Source organism: Mesocricetus auratus, unplaced genomic scaffold (genome assembly GCF_017639785.1).
Source record: "Mesocricetus auratus isolate SY011 unplaced genomic scaffold, BCM_Maur_2.0 Super-Scaffold_100014, whole genome shotgun sequence".
Classification (NCBI taxonomy): domain Eukaryota; kingdom Metazoa; phylum Chordata; class Mammalia; order Rodentia; family Cricetidae; genus Mesocricetus; species Mesocricetus auratus.
Window position 1 is genome coordinate 71,416,873 of NW_024429197.1, and position 19,718 is coordinate 71,436,590.

General features: G+C 44.3%; 2 protein-coding genes across 7 annotated transcripts in view; one reads left to right on the forward strand and one right to left on the reverse strand.

The window, feature by feature from the left end:
- Positions 1 to 19,718, forward strand: part of Astn2 (astrotactin 2) — a 972,600-nt gene that overhangs the window by 717,278 nt on the left and 235,604 nt on the right. The gene's annotated exons all lie outside the window — the stretch shown is intronic.
- Trim32 (tripartite motif containing 32) lies at positions 282 to 11,609 on the reverse strand. Of its 3 annotated transcripts, none has more exons than XM_005075106.4 (2): positions 11,553 to 11,609; positions 282 to 3,313 (listed from the first exon to the last, which is right to left on the reverse strand). In XM_005075106.4, the coding sequence occupies exon 2, from the start codon at positions 3,234 to 3,236 to the stop codon at positions 1,269 to 1,271; it is 1,968 nt and encodes a 655-aa protein (XP_005075163.1). In that variant the 5' UTR covers positions 3,237 to 3,313; positions 11,553 to 11,609; the 3' UTR covers positions 282 to 1,268. The 3 variants fall into 3 exon arrangements, with proteins under 3 accessions (XP_005075163.1, XP_040613267.1, XP_040613266.1); XM_040757333.1 differs by lacking the exon at positions 11,553 to 11,609 and adding an exon at positions 11,339 to 11,360; XM_040757332.1 differs by lacking the exon at positions 11,553 to 11,609 and adding an exon at positions 11,053 to 11,197.

Genomic DNA, 19,718 nt, shown 5'->3' on the forward strand with positions numbered 1-19,718 from the left:
TCCCTAGTGAGCTTCCTTTACACACTACAATTTTTACAATAAGCATATGGGGGGGCGACTCAGTTTTGAACACGGTGCTGGTGATGCTAGGCTGCCACCATTCAAATGCATGCGGGAGTGAGGATCTGTTTATCTTTACATAATGGTATTCTGGGCTGCATTGTGAGCTAAGGAAAATGCTTTGCTGTCAAAGAACACAGTACAGACAGGCAAAGTGGCATAATACAACCCTCTGCCGTCCAAATCCCACATTTAATAAAGAAATGAACACCAGTGGAGAAGAAAGTTATCAATTAGTTTAATGCTTGATAGAACAGAAATAAATCTCAAAATCAAATAGTATGCACTCACTTGAAGAAAATACATAGTTAGCTACCCAATGGTTTGTTCATTACTAATGAAAGTGGATGCGTCAACCTTTTCACATTACTGGTCAGTCAATTCTTCTGGTAACTCTTAGCGCAGATCAGTGGAAAGAGTATGAAATGTTTTGAGACCTACAAAAAAATTCCCAAATTTGCTGGAAATGTTAGCATCTGCTTGTATGTCCCATCTGCCTCGGCTACAGACTCCTTTATAAGGCAAGCAATGTCTAGAGTGAAGTTTTCAAAACTATGCAACAAGGGTCAAACCATCTTCTGGCATATCTGCAATGAAAAGACAATCCATGGTGGCAGAAATCCCCCAGCCAAGAGGTCCTGCTTCCCAAAGGGATGGTGTGTCACCTTTGGTGGCATTTAATAACTCAGACTCACACTGGTAAAGGTGATCAAAGGGACACCATGCTACAGAGATACACTATCACTGAAGGGTGGAGCAGATCCCACTGGAGCATGCACACAGAATCAAAGAATCATAGATGAAGCACATTATAACAGGAAGGAAACAGTAGACTAGGGAGAAAGATCAATGACGATTCAGTTACCAATACGAATCTCAAACACAAGGGAAAAGGGCTAAAGTGGCTTTGTCTACTAAAGCCTCGGGAGTGTCTAACTTCTACGTAACTCCTGCTAACAGCATCATCTATCCTATTTGGGACAAGGTACCTGTTAGAGCTCAAAACTTAGAAGAGAGGGAAAGGGGGGAGTGGGGAGAGGGGGAGCAATGATAAAAATCACTGAAAACTAGAGCTTTTATGATCCTACAACAATCTGGCTAGAATCAGGACGTAGGCCACATCTACTCTACAGTACCATCAACAACCAAGGAAGGAAAGGGAGAGAGAAACTCGGTTGGGGGAAGGAAGAAACTGGCATTTCTCATCTTTAAGGAGTGGAATATCTTCTCAGATGGTAGCTATAGATCTTGACGCAGTGATCCCAACAGTCCAAGACCAGCAGCTGCCCTTTAGGTGTGAGGGCGATGCCCACCGGACAGGTAAGACCCTCTCGGATAAGGACGCTGTAGCCCCCACCCTTGGGAAAATGCAGAATCTCCTTGCGGCTGCTATCAGCCACAATGAGGTCACCCCGTGCATCTACACACATGCCAGCAATGCAGCGGAAGTCCTCGTTTTCAGAGAAGAAGTGACTGATCTGCCGGCCCAGCTGCCCGTCGGGGCCGACAGAGCCGATGGAGAAGCCACCCTCCAGGTGGTGTTCATTCTGTCGGTTTTCCACATTGAGACCCAAGCCCTGGGTGAAATAGACTGTGCCTTCCGCATCACAGGTGACAAATTTGGGCCTCACAGCACTGCAGAGGCAGCTGTATTTGACTACTCCTGCTCCTCGGTCCACAGTGAAACACCAAAGCTTCCCGCCTTCCACATCAGTCACCACAAACTGGCCAGACGGTAGGGCTGTGATGCCCCACGGCTTGCTCAGCTGGCTCCTGTGACAGGCCACACAGTGGCCATCCAAGGTATAGACTTTAAGCGAGTTGTCATAGCTGTCCGTCACGCCAATCAGCCCATGGCAGTTCATGGCCACAGAAAGAGGAGTGAGGTTGGGCAAATCAGCTCCGAGGAAACTTAACACAAAGCTGTCAATGCCGCTGGGGCTGCGTCGGATCTCCTTCAGAAAGCCTTTGCGGTTGAACACTTGGATACGATAGTTACCACGGTCAGCAACCAGCACTTCACTCTGGCTCGTCACGTAGAGACTGACTGGAAGATTGAACATCCCCGGGGTGCTGCCTTTTGCCCCCATCTTCTTGAGAAAGAGGCACTGCTGGATACCAGAGGCTGCCTCAGAATTCCGCTGCTTCGCAGGTGAAGCCCTGGGGCTGGCAACCACTTCCTCGGGGCTCATGTCCATCTCCCTAAAAGTAACAGAGGCTGCGGTAGCAGATGTGGCTGCCTCCTCCATTGCCCAGGAATCTTCCATGTTAACGGTTCGGGGCTTCTTAACCGCCTGCCCTATCTGCAGGGGCCCAACATGCCCTACTTTTAGGAGTTCCACGTCTTGCAGAGTGAGCTCCCGGGGCAGGCTGGCAGTGAGCTCTGGTTCCTCCTCGTCGGCTGTCTCCTCCAGCAGTGCTACGTCAGCCTGCTTGATCTTGGCTAGGAAGTAATCACAGCGGGACACGGCCTGCACCTCTGCAATGTTGAGCAGGTAGCTCTGCTCCTCTACCACCTGACTGTTGGACTTCTCAACCTCAGCCAAAGAGCCCGTGAAGAACTTCCGAGAGCGGGCTAGCTCTTCCTGGACCCTGCGCTCTTCGTGGCCATACTCTTGAAGAACAGCCTTATACCTTGCCTGAAGGTCCCTGGAGACCCCCTCCAAGGCTACCTTCCGCCTCTGCAGCTCTCCCATAAGTTCCCTTAGGCGAGTCAACTTCTCCCCAAAGTCCCTCCGCCGTTCCTCGGCTGCCTCCTTGACAGGGAGGGTACAGTGACCAGGAGGTTGGTGATCCGCCTCACGGCAGGGTTCGCACAACACCAAACCACAGCTTCTGCAGAACTGTCGAGGCAGCCGCCGGCCACAAGCTCGGCACATGAGCAGGCCTACGGCCTCACTGAGCCCGGCTGTGTCGATGATCTTCAGCACTGTCAGGTTGTCTGTGAGCTGGGTCAGGCTGGTGATGCGGGTAATCTTGCTGCAAAAGGGACATCGGACACCATTGATGCTACTGGCCAGGAGCTTCTCCAGACACTGGCGGCAGATAGTATGGCCGCAGTGCAGCAACTTGGGACGCAGCTGCTCTTCGGTGAAGGACTCCATGCAGATGGGGCATTCTAGCACTTCCCGGAGGGCATCGAGGTTCAGGTGAGAGGCTGCTGCAGCGGCAGCCATTGCTCTTCCTTGCAAAGGTTCCTACCAACACAGCCTAGAGCCGAACAGCTTAGTGGTCATGCCCCAGAGTCAAATTCCTGTTAAAGAGAAAAACAAACCGTTACTCATTTGTACCCTGCCTATTTGAGTTAATCCTGTTGTTTAGAAACACCTGGAGTATAGCTATAATCATCCCTGTAATCATTTACTCATTCAACAAATGTTTTATTGTAGTCATGTCTCAGGCAAAAGTGACACACAAAAAAATTAAAACATTATGCATGAGTGAATTCAAGGAGGAGCCAAAATGCCCTAGCTCAGTTTCCCTGTCACCTGTGAAAAGGAAATGACAGCATCTATCTTTTATGGTTATCGGAAGGGTTAAATAATATGCTTTGCAGGCAAAAAAGCACAGAATAACCCTGCCCAGAAAAGGAGTCACCAAAGGTCCACACCATTTCAGTGGGGTGCAGTAGGTAGTGTGACAGTTGAGGAGGTTGGTCACGAGTGGAGCTACTTGTAAGATTAAGGCTTGAAGGCAACAAGGCAAGGAAAGGTATTTTAAGCAAAGAAAACTGTATGAGTTTGGTGTGAAAGCCTTTTTATTCTATCCTAGAGTTTATGGTCTGCGATGTTTGAGGGACAAGGAATCATCCAAAGAAATACAATTCTGATGACTAACCTTAACCCGGATCTGCAAGCCATCAGATCGGGATGACACATATCTTCCATTTATCTATCTTCCTACCTGGTCACCTTGCCACCCATGGTAGTCTAGGCTTCACATGCTACACAAAACACTGAGCTTCAGCATACACATCCTGCCCTACTTTAGAGACAAGATATGTAAGTTAGGACTCCAGGCAGACTCAATCTGATAGACACTGAAGTAGACGCATTCTTACTTAGAGGAAAATGCATTTTAGAGAGGCTGTAGCACTTATTTGGGCCCAGAAGCACACAAAGATGAGATGGGAGAACAAAGCAGCAGGCAGAGGGCATAGCCTCCACAAAGCTGGAAAAGCAGATGGAAAATGCTAAGTTCTTACATGGGGATGAGAAAACACTTGATGTCTCTATGTTTAATTTTCTGCATCTGTAAGACAGAAGCAGCACTTACTGGGTTCAAGGAAACATCAGATGAAACAACACACTATTGTAAATGACAATGGGATTTACCTCTGTATGAGGAAGGCCCTAAGTGAACTTCGGTTCTCTTTTAGTCTTTCATTAAAACTGTAGGAGAATATACAGGAAGCCATGAAAACGTGTGATGAGGTAATGTGAGGATGAGTGGAGATATTCAGGCCACAAGGTGACTTTCTTGTGAAAGTAAAATATGAAATTCATTGTGAAGGGTATGCTGGGACAATGGCTTGGCAGCAAGGAAGTGATAAGCTTAAGGATGAAAAGGACTGCGATCGTGTGGGGGGTTGGGGGTGTCAGAGAAACCAGTTTAGAAGCTACAACAAAAGGCCCACAAGAGGTACGTGAACTAGGGAGCAGGGAGAAATGCAAAGATACAGTTGAGAAAGACTGCAGAGGTATAATCAGTAAGATGTGAAAGCCAGGAGGGTTATGGTAGGAAGTAGCAAAAAGAAAAAGATGGCCAAACGCTCAAGCCCAGGTGACTTAAAAAGCAGTGGTTCCTCATCAACACAGCTCATTTCTGGATTGAGTGCCATCCACAGCACCAAGATGGACCATGAACGTCCCTACTCTTCTGCACACATAATGCTTATCAAGTAGACTCTGCAGACCGCAGATGCCATTGCTGACTTACACCTAAAATGAGAATGAATACAGCCAGCAAGGGGTTAGCTTGGTTTGAAGGACAAGCTAGGTGAGCAGAGTCTTGTGCTCATCAGTAACTTTCTCCAGGTATTCAGAAAGGAAAAGTTAATGGAAACATACTCATGAAAGTAAACATTCTGCAGCAAATCCAACATTTGCCTAATATCAAGTTTACCTCCAGGAAGTCCCTCCATATCTAGGTAACTGCTCTGGTTGGTATCCTAGGACCTACTATGTGCTACACAGTAGTGTCCATCTTATTCTCACTTTACCCTCTTTGTGGCCACGTAATGTGGGTAAGATTTTTATTGTCCCACTTTACCAATGAGAAAACTGAAGTTTAGAAAGACTGGTTCAAAGGTCTGAGTTCAAACATGGTAGGAATTTCTAGAATAGATATCTTTTCTTATTTTTAAACCAACATTACCTCCAAGTTAAAAAAAAACTGTTATTCAATGTTATTAATGCTCATCTGTTCTCTGGGATACACTACCTTTAAGACACACACTCTTCTCCCTGAAAAAGGGACAACCATCTGGCTCTGAGAATCAGCCAACACAGAGCTGGCCAATGAACCCAGTCCTACACTCTTGCTTTGCAACCCATTACAACTAAATCCACGCCTTGACAAAACAGCAAATTACAGGTAGCATGAGCCTTAAATGGTCGCCTGTGGATATCACAAACTGTGAAGGCTGAATTCCCAAATTCCTTGGGCTTGGGGCAGCACCACAGAAACACCAACAGAAGCCTTGACTCAGGATCCATACAAGCCTCTCAATCCTAAGCAGTAGCTTTTTCTGTCTCCTGTCATCTGGGACAGCAGACTGAGGGTAACATTTGGTGTTTGGATCCCACGTATGTTACCTTACATTGTGCAGGGACATCTGTTCTTCCTGGAGCTGGCACAGCAGACCAGCTTGCTAAACAAGTCTGCCAATTTGTAAAAATACCAGCAAATTCTTTCCCCAGATTTCTGGAATATTATACTACCTCTTTCAATTCAAAAGCTTTTTGCCCATGTAAACTAGCAGCTTTCTAAAGTAAACAGGCCATGCTCACATCCAGCCACAAACTATTTCTCCAGTCCACAGCTTTACCAGATTTTCCAAAAAAATGTCAAAAATCCATGCCCTGAAGCTTCTGGATTTGGAGAAGTTTAAAACCTGAAAAAAAAATGTTTGAACTAGTACTTCTTTCTACTCCCACCATCATAGAACACAGCTTCCACTCAGCCTGAAACAGAACCAAAAGCCAGGCAAACCCAGCCTCTCCTCCAGAAGGGCATGTGTGACCACTACTGATACCGAGAATGAATCACATGGGAGCTCAATTAGACTTCAGCTTCCCTGAAAAGGCTATTCAGGTCAATGGTACTGCCTCATCATGCCAAGTCTTCAGGTGTGCTGCCCAACTCCTGCTAGCTATAAAAGTCAGTAAAGTCAACACGCTATTTACAATCCTGGCTGCCTCCACAATCCCTTGACACATCTCTCATTGTTCACTCTGTACCCCAAGTCTTGCCTTTTCACTTTATGTAACCTCAATTAACCTTGTTCCCTCACCCCCTCGACATAACGATTTACACTGTACACCTCCAACTGACACCAGCACATCTCGCTGACTCGAGATAATACATCTTATAAAGCTGTGTATGTTTTCACAGATCTAACACAGCCTTATCCTCTGTTGACACGCCTGAGTTTTGCCAGTCCATGAAATAGGTAGCTAAGTAGTAGAAAGAACAAAGAGGAAACAGAGAACATAAACCTTGAAGTCAGTCAGAACTAAAAGAATTTTAGCACCATCACTTACGGAATGTGAGGCAAAAGGCAAGTTACCTAACCTCGCTAGTTACTTAACTTCTCCATGTCTGGCAAGTTATTCAATCAGTACAGGCCTGACAAATTCTTGAACTTCTCCCTGGATAATATATACATACATACATATATATAGATACATATATATATTTATTTATTTATTTAACACTGGTAACTGGTAAGCAAGCAATGACTTTTTAATAGTTGAATACCATAACTATTTAACATAATTCTGTTAGCAACCAGGAACATTAAGAATCATAACCAGTACTTGTATTTGCCAATAATTCAGTTTATGATCTGCATTCTGAAGGGAATGAAGGATTGCCCTCGTCATGGGCTGCAGAGGCATATGAAGATTAATAAAAGGACTGATCAGCTTGAGAAGAATTTGATTGAGAATGGAGTCACCCAGACTAGGAGCTAATGAATAAATGAAATCACAACTTCTGATCAAAATATAAACTGCTGGCGCCCCTTTCCGTACTTAGCAGAGACCAAGTATGGAAGCTAGAGTGAGTAGTGATCTCAGAGCAATACAAATACGGAAACTGAGATCAAAACAGGGAAATTAGCTGTTCACACCCCAGGGGAGAGAACTAGAGCAAAGGGACCGGGGCTGGAAATGAACAGTACTGCACAGATCAAGCGCTGCACGTGGGCAGGGCGGCTTTGAATCCCGGCTCCAGTGCCTACAGCGGAGATCTGGACACATTACCCAACATCTCAGCTTAGGTATGAGCTGGTCCTGTACGTGCACACCTTCTCAGGGGAGACGGGACTGAGCGTGAAGCATTTAGAATAGCACCAAGCTAGGCACAGAGTTAACTGTGCAGAATAGCTTTTATTATTATCAGCAGGAGCAGTCAGGCAGTAGCTACTGTGAGCCATAGCCACTACCCAGCTGGCGTACGAAATAAACAGGCACCTTTCAAAAGGCAGACTATACCTAAGGCATCAGACATACCTTTAAATCACTCACTCAGCCTTCCTGGAGCGTGTTACCTGATCTCAGAAGGAAAACTAAGGAGCAGAGCCAAGGTATGAAATCCCCAGTCAGTGCCTGAGTCTTGTTCTAATACTATTCTTTAGATACCCTTCATTCCCCAGGCCCCATTTTGTTCCTTGGAGGTTTAGGCCATGAGCAAAACTGGAGAACCTTAGGCAATTAATGCAGTAGATCTTTACTGAGCAATTACTACTAGTCTAGCCCCGTGGGTGGGGCCAGAGAAGTAATTTTTTAATAATACATGTGAAATTTTACCTAAAAACTAGACATAAAGGACAGTAATGTGGTTTTCTGGTTTTTGTTTTTGAGACATCACTTCCTTTCATGACAGCATTCAAGCTGCATTTACTCCCTGTGCACTTTAACCTAGTTCTAACCAGGTGTGCAACTGTCTCAATGCCACAAAGGCCATTCACTAACCAAGCAGGGTTCTCCACCTGAGGTCGCCACCGCTATTCCCCTGGCTCTGGCAGTGGAGACAACCATGTGAACTTTAGATTGAGGGTGCCCATGATACCTGCAGGGAGCTAAGATCATGTCTAACCGCCGCCTTTCAGCAAAGAAGGAGTAATGAGTGTCAGGCAGTTTGCACGTCACGTGTATTCTAACCATGTGAAGGACGTGCTACTCCACACCCAAAGTCATGCTCAGAGCAAAGCAACCTGGCCAGGCTCCCCTCTCCGGTATGCAGTAGAGCAGTACCTCAAATGCCCACACGTGAACACTGTGATACAAAACTACGCTCACTCAAAACGTGTTATACTTCCACAGACGATGAGACTACTATTGCCTCAAGGTAAAATCTGGCTGAGAGGTTGGAAAATGCATGCAGTACTGTTTTATTAGAAAGGCACAATGGAGGGAGTCTCCCAAAGGAAATGCATCTGCATGCACAAGAGAGTGCTGTTCAGCAGCCTTGCAGACGTGTGACTTCTGGACACTCTCTGGACACAGGTATAGTGGCCTTACCTGTCAGAAGATCTCTAAAACTAGTACTGTGGAAGTTAGGAGTCAAAGAGAACTGAGTTTACATGCCAGATTAGCCATTTGTTCTGTAGTTTAGGATGATATGTCACTTAACTTCTTAACACCACGACCTACAGAATAACCAATAGCATTTAGATTGTTGGCAAGGTAACTAGCAGGCTTTATTGAGAGCATGTACTTTACCCAGCACTCAGTGCAGCTGACTGCTTTTGGACAGAGGCTGGCACGCGCTGGACCACCAACAAGCAAGCAGTAAAATAGCTGTTTCCAAGGCTAACTCAGCCCCTATCAGGTATCCCTAAGTGATGCGTGCTAATATGCAGCTAAGTCTTCTGCCCTCAACTCCAGTCTATCTTTGTTCTTAAAGCTGGCTTCAGTAATGTTGTGGCTGGGTTTGGAGTTGATAAAGGCAATACTACTCTTCTGTTCCAGAGACAAGGCACACAAAGGAGGCCATTCAGAGCAGTAGCAACTCTCCTTCAGTCCATGACTGCCTTCAGCCTGAGGCCCCACTGAGGTATTCTGTCAAGCCAGGGGCCTGCTTAGCTCAGCTTGCCTAGTCCCAAGCCTCTTCCATTATCTCTCCACTGGTTCTAGTCTAGGGACACAACAAGAGCAGTGTCCAGGGCCTCTCCTGATCAAGAAGAGTCACACTACTTGAGAAGGCTGGGTTACCCTCCTTTCACCAGCAAAGACTAAAAAGGGAGGGCAAAGGGCTGTAGCAAGGACGCAAGGAAGGAGGGCATATAGTGTGGTGGGTGTCTACATGTCGGTTTACTTCTGCCATTCTTACTCATATGGCCTTGGACAAGTGACCTCCTAAGCCTTAGTTTCACGTGTAACACAGGACACAGTAAAGCTTATTTAGCAGGACTGTGGGAAGTTTATACAGCCTTACATTCTGAGCACCTACTGGCCACCAGACAGTAAGCCCCCTGCTTGATTTCACAGAGTCCTCACAACAATCTTATGATGTAGGTCCCTGAAGAGCTAGTGCACTTTAGTCACTCTTTAAAGACTAAAGCAGGAAGAGAAAGAGCCAGGATTCGAACTCAGAATATGTGACTCTGAAGCCAGGTCCCTTCATTTGCATTTCTGCAAATGACAGTGCTTTAGTGTTGGGGTTGCTCCCCCACGCCCCCTCAACTGGATGGACAATGCACCCATCCACACACTGCCAAATGTTTTCTGGCAGAACAAAATCACCCCTGACCCAGAACCATGGCTTTAGATTGTGACACAGGCTAGATGTTCAGCACATGGGAGGCTCTCTCTTGCTCTCAGGACATCGTTTTTCTTCCTCTCCCAGTCCTAACACTTGAGTCACAGAGCCTCTGCCCCTTTGAGCGATAGCTGGCCTTCTATGATAAAATGAAGTCAGGTTTAAGTTCATTTCGGCTCAATACTTGGAGGACTTAAACATCTCTTACAGCTTGGAGGAGCAGGAAAAGGGGCAGGTAGCAGAAGACCTAGGGTAGTTTCTGGCTTCATTCCCTTCCTCTCCCTCTCGTCTTCCCCAAGGCCTATAATGTTAGGTCTGCAGGAGGCAGGTTGAGCTGGTCAGAGTTAGTGAGAAAGCTATGCCTGTCTCAGGATAAAAGGGCTTTGAGTTAGTACACAGAAGACTCTGCCCTTCAGAGAATGTCAACCTCGCCTTCAAGATCTGTCAAGACTCGTGACTTTATTCCCAAATCTCTGCATTCTCCTAAATTCCATTCATGCATAGTTTATTTGTACATTACTTTCAGGTTCCTGGGTCTCCCGAACATCTTCTTAGTTCAATTATGCAGAGACCAAAATCAAACAAACAAAGCCTCCTTTAGTAGCCTACGAACCAATTCACAAACTACAGTCTAGTTACTACATTTACTCCCCACCATTCAATCCTCTACAAACCCCATCCCCAAGCCTAAATCCCAAATCTAGAATTCAACCTTCTAGACTGTATGCTGCAACCTTGCATCTTACCAATTACTTTTGTGTCCCACATCCCTGTTACATCCTTTATTCAATCGGTTTCCAAATCTCCGCATCTGTCACTCCTGTATGCCAAACTCCAACCCTGTACCTCAGATTTCTGTCCCCTTCAATCTGAGCCCTTATCTGCATTTCCCGTCTTGCACCGGGCCACCCCACACCCACACCCACCCCAGTCCTGCCTCATGTGTTGCCCTCAAGCCTTTGCTGATATTTGCTAACTGGTTTACTGATTCCCCTGGGAACTCACCCCTCAATCTCCCCCGGATTCTACTGCAGAAATCCCTTTCTCTTCAGCAGTTAGGATTTTCCAAGACCCTGGCTGTTTTGATCTCAGATCTCGCTCCCCGATTCCACCGATCTCCTCAAAGCCTCCGAGCTTCTGCCCACCAACCCCCAACCTAGCTCACCCATGCCTCCCAAATTCCTTTCTATTTCTGATATTCTGCACCCAGATCCCTCCAGGGGCTTCAGATCCCCCCGCCCCGGATCTCCCACACGCTTTACACCGTCTTCCCGCACGACCCCCACATTACCTCATACCTCCCGAGATGCTGCAACTGCAAATCTCCTCGGCCCCTTTTGCTCCCCTCCCCCAGCTGCATCTCAACCCCGCCGAATCGCTCCCGAGCCCGGCCCTCCCCCATCCAGTCCTGCCACTCCGATCCAGTTCCCAGATCCTGTCATTCAGTCCTGGAGCCCGCGACCCACCACAGTCCCTGGTCGCAGACCCTCCTTCCCTCCCCCTACCTGACCGCCCGCGGCTCCGACGCGACTCCACCGCTGCCAGCCCACCCACCCGCCCGATGCCCTTTGCGCATGCACCAGCGCGCACGTCCCACGTCGGCCGCCGATTCGTCGGGCGGCCTGTCCGTCACCGTGCCCCGCCTCCCCGAGGCATGCTGGGGCTTGTAGGCCCGCGGGCCCAGCGCTGGCTCGCGGCCCAGCTGAAGAAGAGGTTGGGGGTGACTCCCAAAACCTAGGTCACCGCAGTGTGTGAGCCAGTTTTCTGCCCTGTCTCTGAGTCTAAACCCGGTCAGTCAATGCTGATCTCCCAGGAGTAGTCTGCAGAGAGTCCTGGCACCTTGCAGGAACGCCTCTTTCCACTTCAGTTCAGGAAGACAACACACTCCTTTGGAAGAGCTGGTCCTGGGGCTAGGCGATTTTGCCTGTGACATATCCCTCAGTGCAGTCACTGAACATGCCTCATTTAGGAAGGAGGTTTCCTTTGACAAGCAGCGTGGAGGCGGACAGCCTAGGTAGAAATGGGGAAAGCCCTGCCCTGAGCCTTGTCATGCAGGAGGTTTTGTGACCTACTGACTAGCCAGGGCTTGCTGGGGGTCCTGCAGATAGTTTGCAGACAGGTAATGCCTGCTCCGGAACGTGAACACACAGCACTAGTTAGGAATCTGAGATATTATGTTCCCATGTTTAAAATTCCACCAAGCTGTGCGCCCTCTGCACGACGGTCAGACAGTACAGAAAACCAGTAATATCTTTGAGCACTTTCTGACTAACTACAGCTAAGCACTTTATACAGGCTTAGTCCAGCCCCCACAACAACTCTGAGAGAAGGAAACTGAGGGATAAATGCCAAAGCGATCTGTCAGAACCCGAGTTTCAGTTTGCTGTCAGAAGCAACCTTACCCTTGTCTTATCTATTTCTTTATCTCCAAGTAAAGTCAAGGGTTGCTGTGATGATGGATTGAGGTTATGATTGACTGACACTTTGTTAACGCTAACTTAAAAAACAAAAGATCTGATTCAACGGGGCATAGTGGCACAGGCTTGACATCCTAGCACTTGGGAGAATGAGCAAGGAGAACCGGCTGTTTCAAGGCAGCCTGGGCTGCTATTCTAGTTTGCTATCTACTGCTGTGGCAATGGCCATGGCAGAGGAGAGGGTTTACACATCCTGATTCCATGTCCATCATTGAGGGAAGCCTAGGCAGAAACTCAAGCCGGCCAGGAACTCGGAGGCAGGAACTAAAACAGAGGGGAACTGAAAGCTCAGCCACCTTTCTCTCCTAGGACTATCTGCCCAGGGTGCCACTGCCCATATCAATCATAAACCAAGAAAATGCTTCCGTAGACTTGTCCACAGGCCAATCTGATGGAGGTCTTTTCTTAATTGAGGTCCCCTCATCCTGGATGTGTCTAGGTTTGTGTCAAGTTGACAAAAAATTTACCAGTAGAGATACTTAGTAAGCTACGGGACAACCTAGGTTACACCACAAAACCCTGTCTCAAATAAAACAGGAACAAGGTTGTAAGTAGTTTCTATATGCTCTGTCATACAGCTAGTTCCATAGTCCCAGGCCTCTGTGTGTCAGATATCAGGAAAGATAATTGGATGTTATACTTCCCTACTTTTTTTGCTCCCAAAGGAATTGAGTCAAATATGAATAGCCATGGCTTGTGAACAGACTCCTGCTATTCAAAATACCACACCCTACGGTGGGAGAGCCTATGAACATTTATATTCACAGAACAAAAGAATCCTAAATCAATATGTTACCAAATGCATTGTGGGAGATATTAGGTAAGCAGGCTACAGCAGTCTAGGAAAATCTTTTGTCTTTTCCAGATGTTATAACATTCTTAGCTTTAGAATTAGTGGAAGCTAGTGGTCTGCTCAGTTTAATAATACATTCCATCAGTTTTATCTGATAGTCACAAGAATTTTAGGTCAAATTCAGTGGTTGGTCATAAATGGCTATTAAGAAGACTAAAGATAGCCCAAGTTAAATTTCACATATTCTACTCTTAAGTCTTGAAGTTCTAGTAATTTGGTCATTATTCAGAACTGTCAACACGGGTGTAACTTCTTCAGAAAACTTCAAATTGCATGTTCTCTGGATAGGTCTTGGGAGTTCTGAATGCCTGGGTTGGCTCAGGGCTCTAGAATTAGGTGAGATATCAACATTGTACTCAGAATGTATAAATCAGGCCAGGAGTAGATTGTGTGAAAACTCATTCATTCTGAAAAGAGAGCTGGTTAGAGAATGAATAATAGGATGCAGAGATATATGAAAATTGATATCTGGTAGATAAAGACAGAACCTTGAACAGGGTCAGGGAGGTGCATTTGATTTCCTAACTTTATGTGTTTCTGGTAACGCTGATAGGTGTGTTGCATGAATGAGGTCTTGCACTTCAAGAATTTCTCACAAAGAAAGTTCAAGTTTTACTTTAGTTATCCATTTGCCTATTTATCTGTCACCTTCACCAGTGAGCTGCAGAATTTCTGAAGGACATTGTTTGCTTACGGTCACATCTGTTAGCACTGTGTCCAGCATCAAAGATTTTTCAGGATAAATGAGCCAGATTCAGACATGTGACTTTAAGACATTTACATCCTGGTCTGACCTAGGGTAACTGTAGCTGCAAAATGACCCCGTGGGGTAAGTCAAGTAAGAGTTGGACACCTTCTGAGCACGTCATGGACATTCACACATCCTAACTAACCTTTTCAATGACACTGCAGGTATAGCATGTTAGACTTACCTCCTGGAAGCATAGAGTTGGAGTCCACACGTAGGCCAATCAGGTGTAAAAAATGCTCCAAACCATCATCCATAAACAAGCCACATTTTATAAAAGGAGCCATCTTCCTATTTTTTTATTGTGTTATGTAAAAGTTGTTCAAAATACTAAAAAGAGATGAGAGATTACAATTAATATGCCCCAGATGTGACTATGATCACATGGCTATTGCTTTATTCTTTTTTGAGCAGTTCTGAGCAGCATCACCAGCAGCATACCTATGTTCTGGATGTCTGTCACATCAGAGACTTGCTGTAGCTTCTTCCTCTAGAAAGGTAGGAAAACTTTCCGGAAAAAGTCATGTGGTACCTCTACTCACTGTGTTGTAGGTGGAGAATATGGGGGAGCTGCTGCCAAATGGTTTCTGACTTAAATTCACTTCTAGAACCAGGGGGAAAGAATTACTATTCTGACGCCAAGGATGTAATTATATCACTAGAACCGAGATGAATGATAAATGGGTGTTTACTGGGGACAATTACACAGAAAACATAAAACAAAAAACAAAGAACAGCCAGAACATTTCCCTACCCTTTCTACCAGATCCGCTGACCCACCAGAAAGAGAGTGCAAAGGAAAACCACTCCTGCCTGAAGCCACACCCAAAGGGGTGTGGTTACCATTTCAGGACCACAGACTCTATGGGATCCTGTAGGAAAAAAAAATAAGGCAAAGGAAAATCTCAAGAAGACTAGCTGTAAAATTTGTAGTTAGTGTTTGAGTGGCAGGAGATGCTTGACTGAAGTTCTTCCCCCCCCCTTTCCTTTTTTTTTTTTTAGTTTAAGTTAGAAGCAAGCTTGTTTTACTTGTCAATCCCAGCTTCCTCTCCCTCCCCTCCTCCCCCACCCTCCCCACCAGGCCCCCTAGTCCCCCACCCAATCTTTACTCCCATCCCCAGGGAGGGTGAGGGCCTCCATGGAGGATCTCTAGAGTCTGTCATTTCATCCAGGATAGGGCCTAGCCCCCCCCCCCCAAAGGAGTCCAGTCTGAAAGAACAATCCTCATTGTGGGATGGGCACTCAAAGTCTTTTTGTAGGCCAGGGATAAATACTACCCAAGGCCCCATAGATTACCTAGGCCTCCTCACTGACACCCACATTCAGAGGGTCTGGGTCAGTCCCATGCTTTCCACACAGCCATCAATCTGGCGTACAAGAGCTCCCCCTTGTTCAGTTGACTGATGTTCTTATCTGAAGCTCTTGACAGAGTGTTATAAGAAGGTGCACCATTTCAGCTAGTTAGTCTGGAATTCTATATAGCAGTATTAGTCCTAAAGCGATCTTAGTGTGGTGTTTACTAGTTCAGAGATGACTACTTGAATCAAGTTGAATCGATGAAGTGGGGTACCATCTTCTTTCCAGAGACTTCAGTGGTTGCTGTTAGGAAATGTTATTGTTCATTGTGGAAGACTTAAACATTAATATCAACACAGAAAGTTCAACTTTTATAGGTATGCATACTGGAAAAGGCAACAATAAGAATGAGAATAACTATGAGGGAAATTTTTTAGAGTCATAACAGAGTTTAGACTCTGATAGTCCCTAGATTTTGTTTTCTTCTGTCTTATACCAATTGACTTCTTAATATAAGACAGAAACTCTGAATTTTACTTTAACAACATGCTGAGAGAAGGAAAGTCAAATCCAACTCCAAAGCCAGCATTGGTTTTACATGAATTGGAACTAGCAGAGTACGAGGGAATAAAGAAGATAAAGACTCTGTATAGAAAACTTTCAGCAAGAATAGATATTGGTACCATAAATCATTGTAGGGGAAAGCTAATATACCCAAGATACTGTCCACGCCCCAAGGGTCATGAACAAAGGTATATGGGACAGAGGAGAGATAAAAGGAGAGAGAAAGTAAATCTCTCTTGGATGCTGGCCCCATTTCCGAGGTCTTCTCATCTTCCCAACTTCTCGTGTAAGTGATTTTTCCTGTTAATAAATATCCTTGTTCCCCATTGCATTGTTTCATTTTCAAGTCACATTCTTCTTTGTTTGATGGTTCTTTCTAGATAGTTATCCTTTCTTATTTAGGCATCTACATGTCCAATGTCTTTTGGCTTCTTGAAGAAGGGTGTTTTCTGTTTTCCTGTAATGACAAGAACAGAGCATTCACCCTACCTTGGTGAGGTCGCCATACAACTCTTGGGATATACCTTGGTGGATGACTTATTATTTCCCTTCATCAAGAGGTTTCTCCTGTTCAAATAAGATCTTTATCAACTTTGATGGTATCCAAAGCTTTTCTTTTCCCGTAGAAACAAAGACAAAACCCCTACCTGTATCCTGGTTTCCATACTGAGGTCAATACATTCTTAAAGTACACTGGTTGATTTAGCTGAGAAGTTTTTTCTATTGTCCAATGTCTTTCTGCTGCTGTTTTCCCTTTTCCATTATCATTAAGAAAGTTGAAGGTTAGTAAAGCTTTATATAATCTGTGTTTGGGGGGTCTTGGTTCCCCCTGACTGTTTATAGAGCATTTCTTTTAAAGTGCTATTAGATCTCTTAACAACTGCTTGTCCTTGTGTGGTATACATGTCACAAGGTTTATGTTATAATATTTTAAAAACTGTTTCAATTTACTGGAGACATATGCTGGAGCACTGTTAGTTTTTATTTGCGTAGGTATACCCATAATAGCCATTACCTCTAATAGGTGTGTAATAACAGAATCAGCCCTTTCAGGGCTCAGAGAATTTGCCTGTTGACATCCTGAAGATGTGTCTATTGTATGGTGCATACCTTTAATTTTCCAAATTCTGCAAAGTGAGACACATCCATTTGCCAAATTTCATTTCTATATATACTTTTAGGATTACTACCTGCTGGTAAAGGAGTTTGTTTATAGAAGGAAGAAGTAGGACTTTTTTTTTACTATTTCCTTAGCTTGTTGTCAAGAAGCGGAAGAATCTTTTTTTTAACCTTTGATATTCACATTGTGTCTTTATGAAATTCTGAGGCCTCCAGCACACTTCCTATTAATAAACAATCAATTTCATCATTGCCTTGTGCTAGAGGACCTGGCAGACCCATATGGTATTTGATGTGATATACGTATATGTATATGTATATATATACACACGTATATGATGAGTCCTATTCCTGAATATTTCTTTCTTTTTTTTTTTTGGTTTTTATGAGATAGGGTTTCTCTGTATTGTTTTGGAGGCTGTTGGTCCAGCCCGGCCTCGAACTCACAGAGATCTGCCTGCCTCTGCCTCCCGAGTGCTGGGATTAAAGGCGTGTGCCACCACTGCCTGGCTCTGAATATTTCTTGTAATTGTATAAATAATGAAGTTAATTCCATATCATCAGGTATAAATTCAACAGTTTCAATGTGTAAGGCATATTGAAAGTTGGTAACTATATTGAGGGGTTCTGTAAAATCCATGTGTACCATGAGAATGATATACAATTCTGCCGTTTGTATAGAGTTTAAGGGCTTTGAATCACTTTACACATTTCTCCTAATTTATATCCTGCCTTACCTGATTTGTTTGCATCAGTGTAGAATGTAGGGACTTCAGAGATTGGTGTTTTCTTTACAATGTATGGGAGGATCCAAATGGTTTTCTTAATGAATTTTATTTTTTCACTTTTGGGATAATTGCTGCTAATCATTCCCAAAAAGTTACTGCAAGCTCTTTGCTAATACTCATTATCTTTCCATAAGGAGGAAATATCCTTATTAATTAAAGGTATTATGATTTCTGCTGGGTCCCTTCCTGTCAGTTGACAAAGTCTTAATTTTCCTTTTAAAATCAAATCAGAAATCTTTTCCATATATGTTTTTAATGTTTTAATTCTGTTTATGTGGCAGAAATATCCATAATATACATTCAAATGTGTTATCTTTCCTCTGCATCAAAATCCCTGAAGGGTATTCCCTAGATGGCAAAATAACCAGAATACAATCTAGCTTTGGTATACACGGTCCACATGTGCCTCTAACATTCGTTTTTCTATACATTCTAATTCCATTTGAGCTTCAGATGATAATATTCTTGGACTATTTAAGTTCTTGTCCCCTTTTAGGGTCTTTTTCAAATTTTTTTGGATCATGACTTTCTACTCCAATAATAGTCTGTAGCTGGGAAATCTCTCCTAGCAATTTTTGAAGATCATTAGGAGTCTGATATTGATCTCTCCTTATTTGTACTTTTCATGGTCTAATTTTCTGTAGACTTATTTTATATTATAAATAATTGATAGAGTCTCCTCTTAGTATTTTTTCGGGGGCAATTTGTAATCCCCAGTAAGATAAAACTTCCTTTACTTCCTCACATATTTTTCTAACGTCTCTGCCTTAGAATCAGTTAACAATATATCATCCATATAGTGGTAAATTATAGATTGGAGAAACTGTTTATGAATTATTCCCAGTGGTTTTTGTACAAAATATTGGCACAGGGTGAGGCTGTTTAACATTCCCTGTGGCAAGATATCTCTTGACTGGCTGAGAATTATTGTAATTAAGCACAACGAAGGCAAAATTTTCCCTATCCCTTTCTTGTAAAGGTATAGTGAAGAAACAATCTTTTAAATAAATAACTATGATAGACCATTCTTTAGATATCAGAGAAGGCAAGAGCATTCCAGACTGTAGAGAGCCCATTGACTGAATTACTTTATTGATGGTTCTCAGGTCTGTAAGCATTCTCCATTTTGATGTCTTTTCAAACCTTTGGAGATAGCTTCTCCTACCCAAGCCTTAATATCATAATCATTAGACTCAATATTGGCTGCGTGCAGTATCCATTCATCCAATGGTGCTGATCTGATCTTTAAGGGTCAAAGCACCCTTTTGTATTGTGAATTAGCATTCTCATAAGCTAGAGATTCTATGAGTATTTGCCTAGGTTCTGAATCTGTTACCGCTATTTGAACCCCAATCTATCTTTGCTAAAATGCACTATAATGTTCCTTCGGGTCTTGTAATACATTAGTATAGGACTCAATTCTTTCCCCTGGTTCTTGAATCTTATCCCAAGCATTTAGAGCTGCTTTATGGCATAGGGACAAGATGTGTTCATCATATTCAGCTTGAGTCTCTGCATCAGCATAAAGACCCTCACCAAGAATTTTATCTTGAGGAGCCTTATGACCTTTCTTTTGGCCTTGAAGTTCAAGTGCGTTGGCCTCTTCCCTCCATAAAGCCCGCCATTCAATTTGAGATGCTGAGATTAATTGGCCCCAATCCTTGGGGGTCACCCTATTTCTTGTTGCCCATGACTCTACTAATTGCCTCACAAATGGTTAATGCATGCCATAAGAGGCTTCTGCTTCCTTTATACCTTTTAAATCTTTCATACATATTGGCTCCCAATGACATTCAACAAATCCTTTTGGGTGTTTTTCAGTTGCT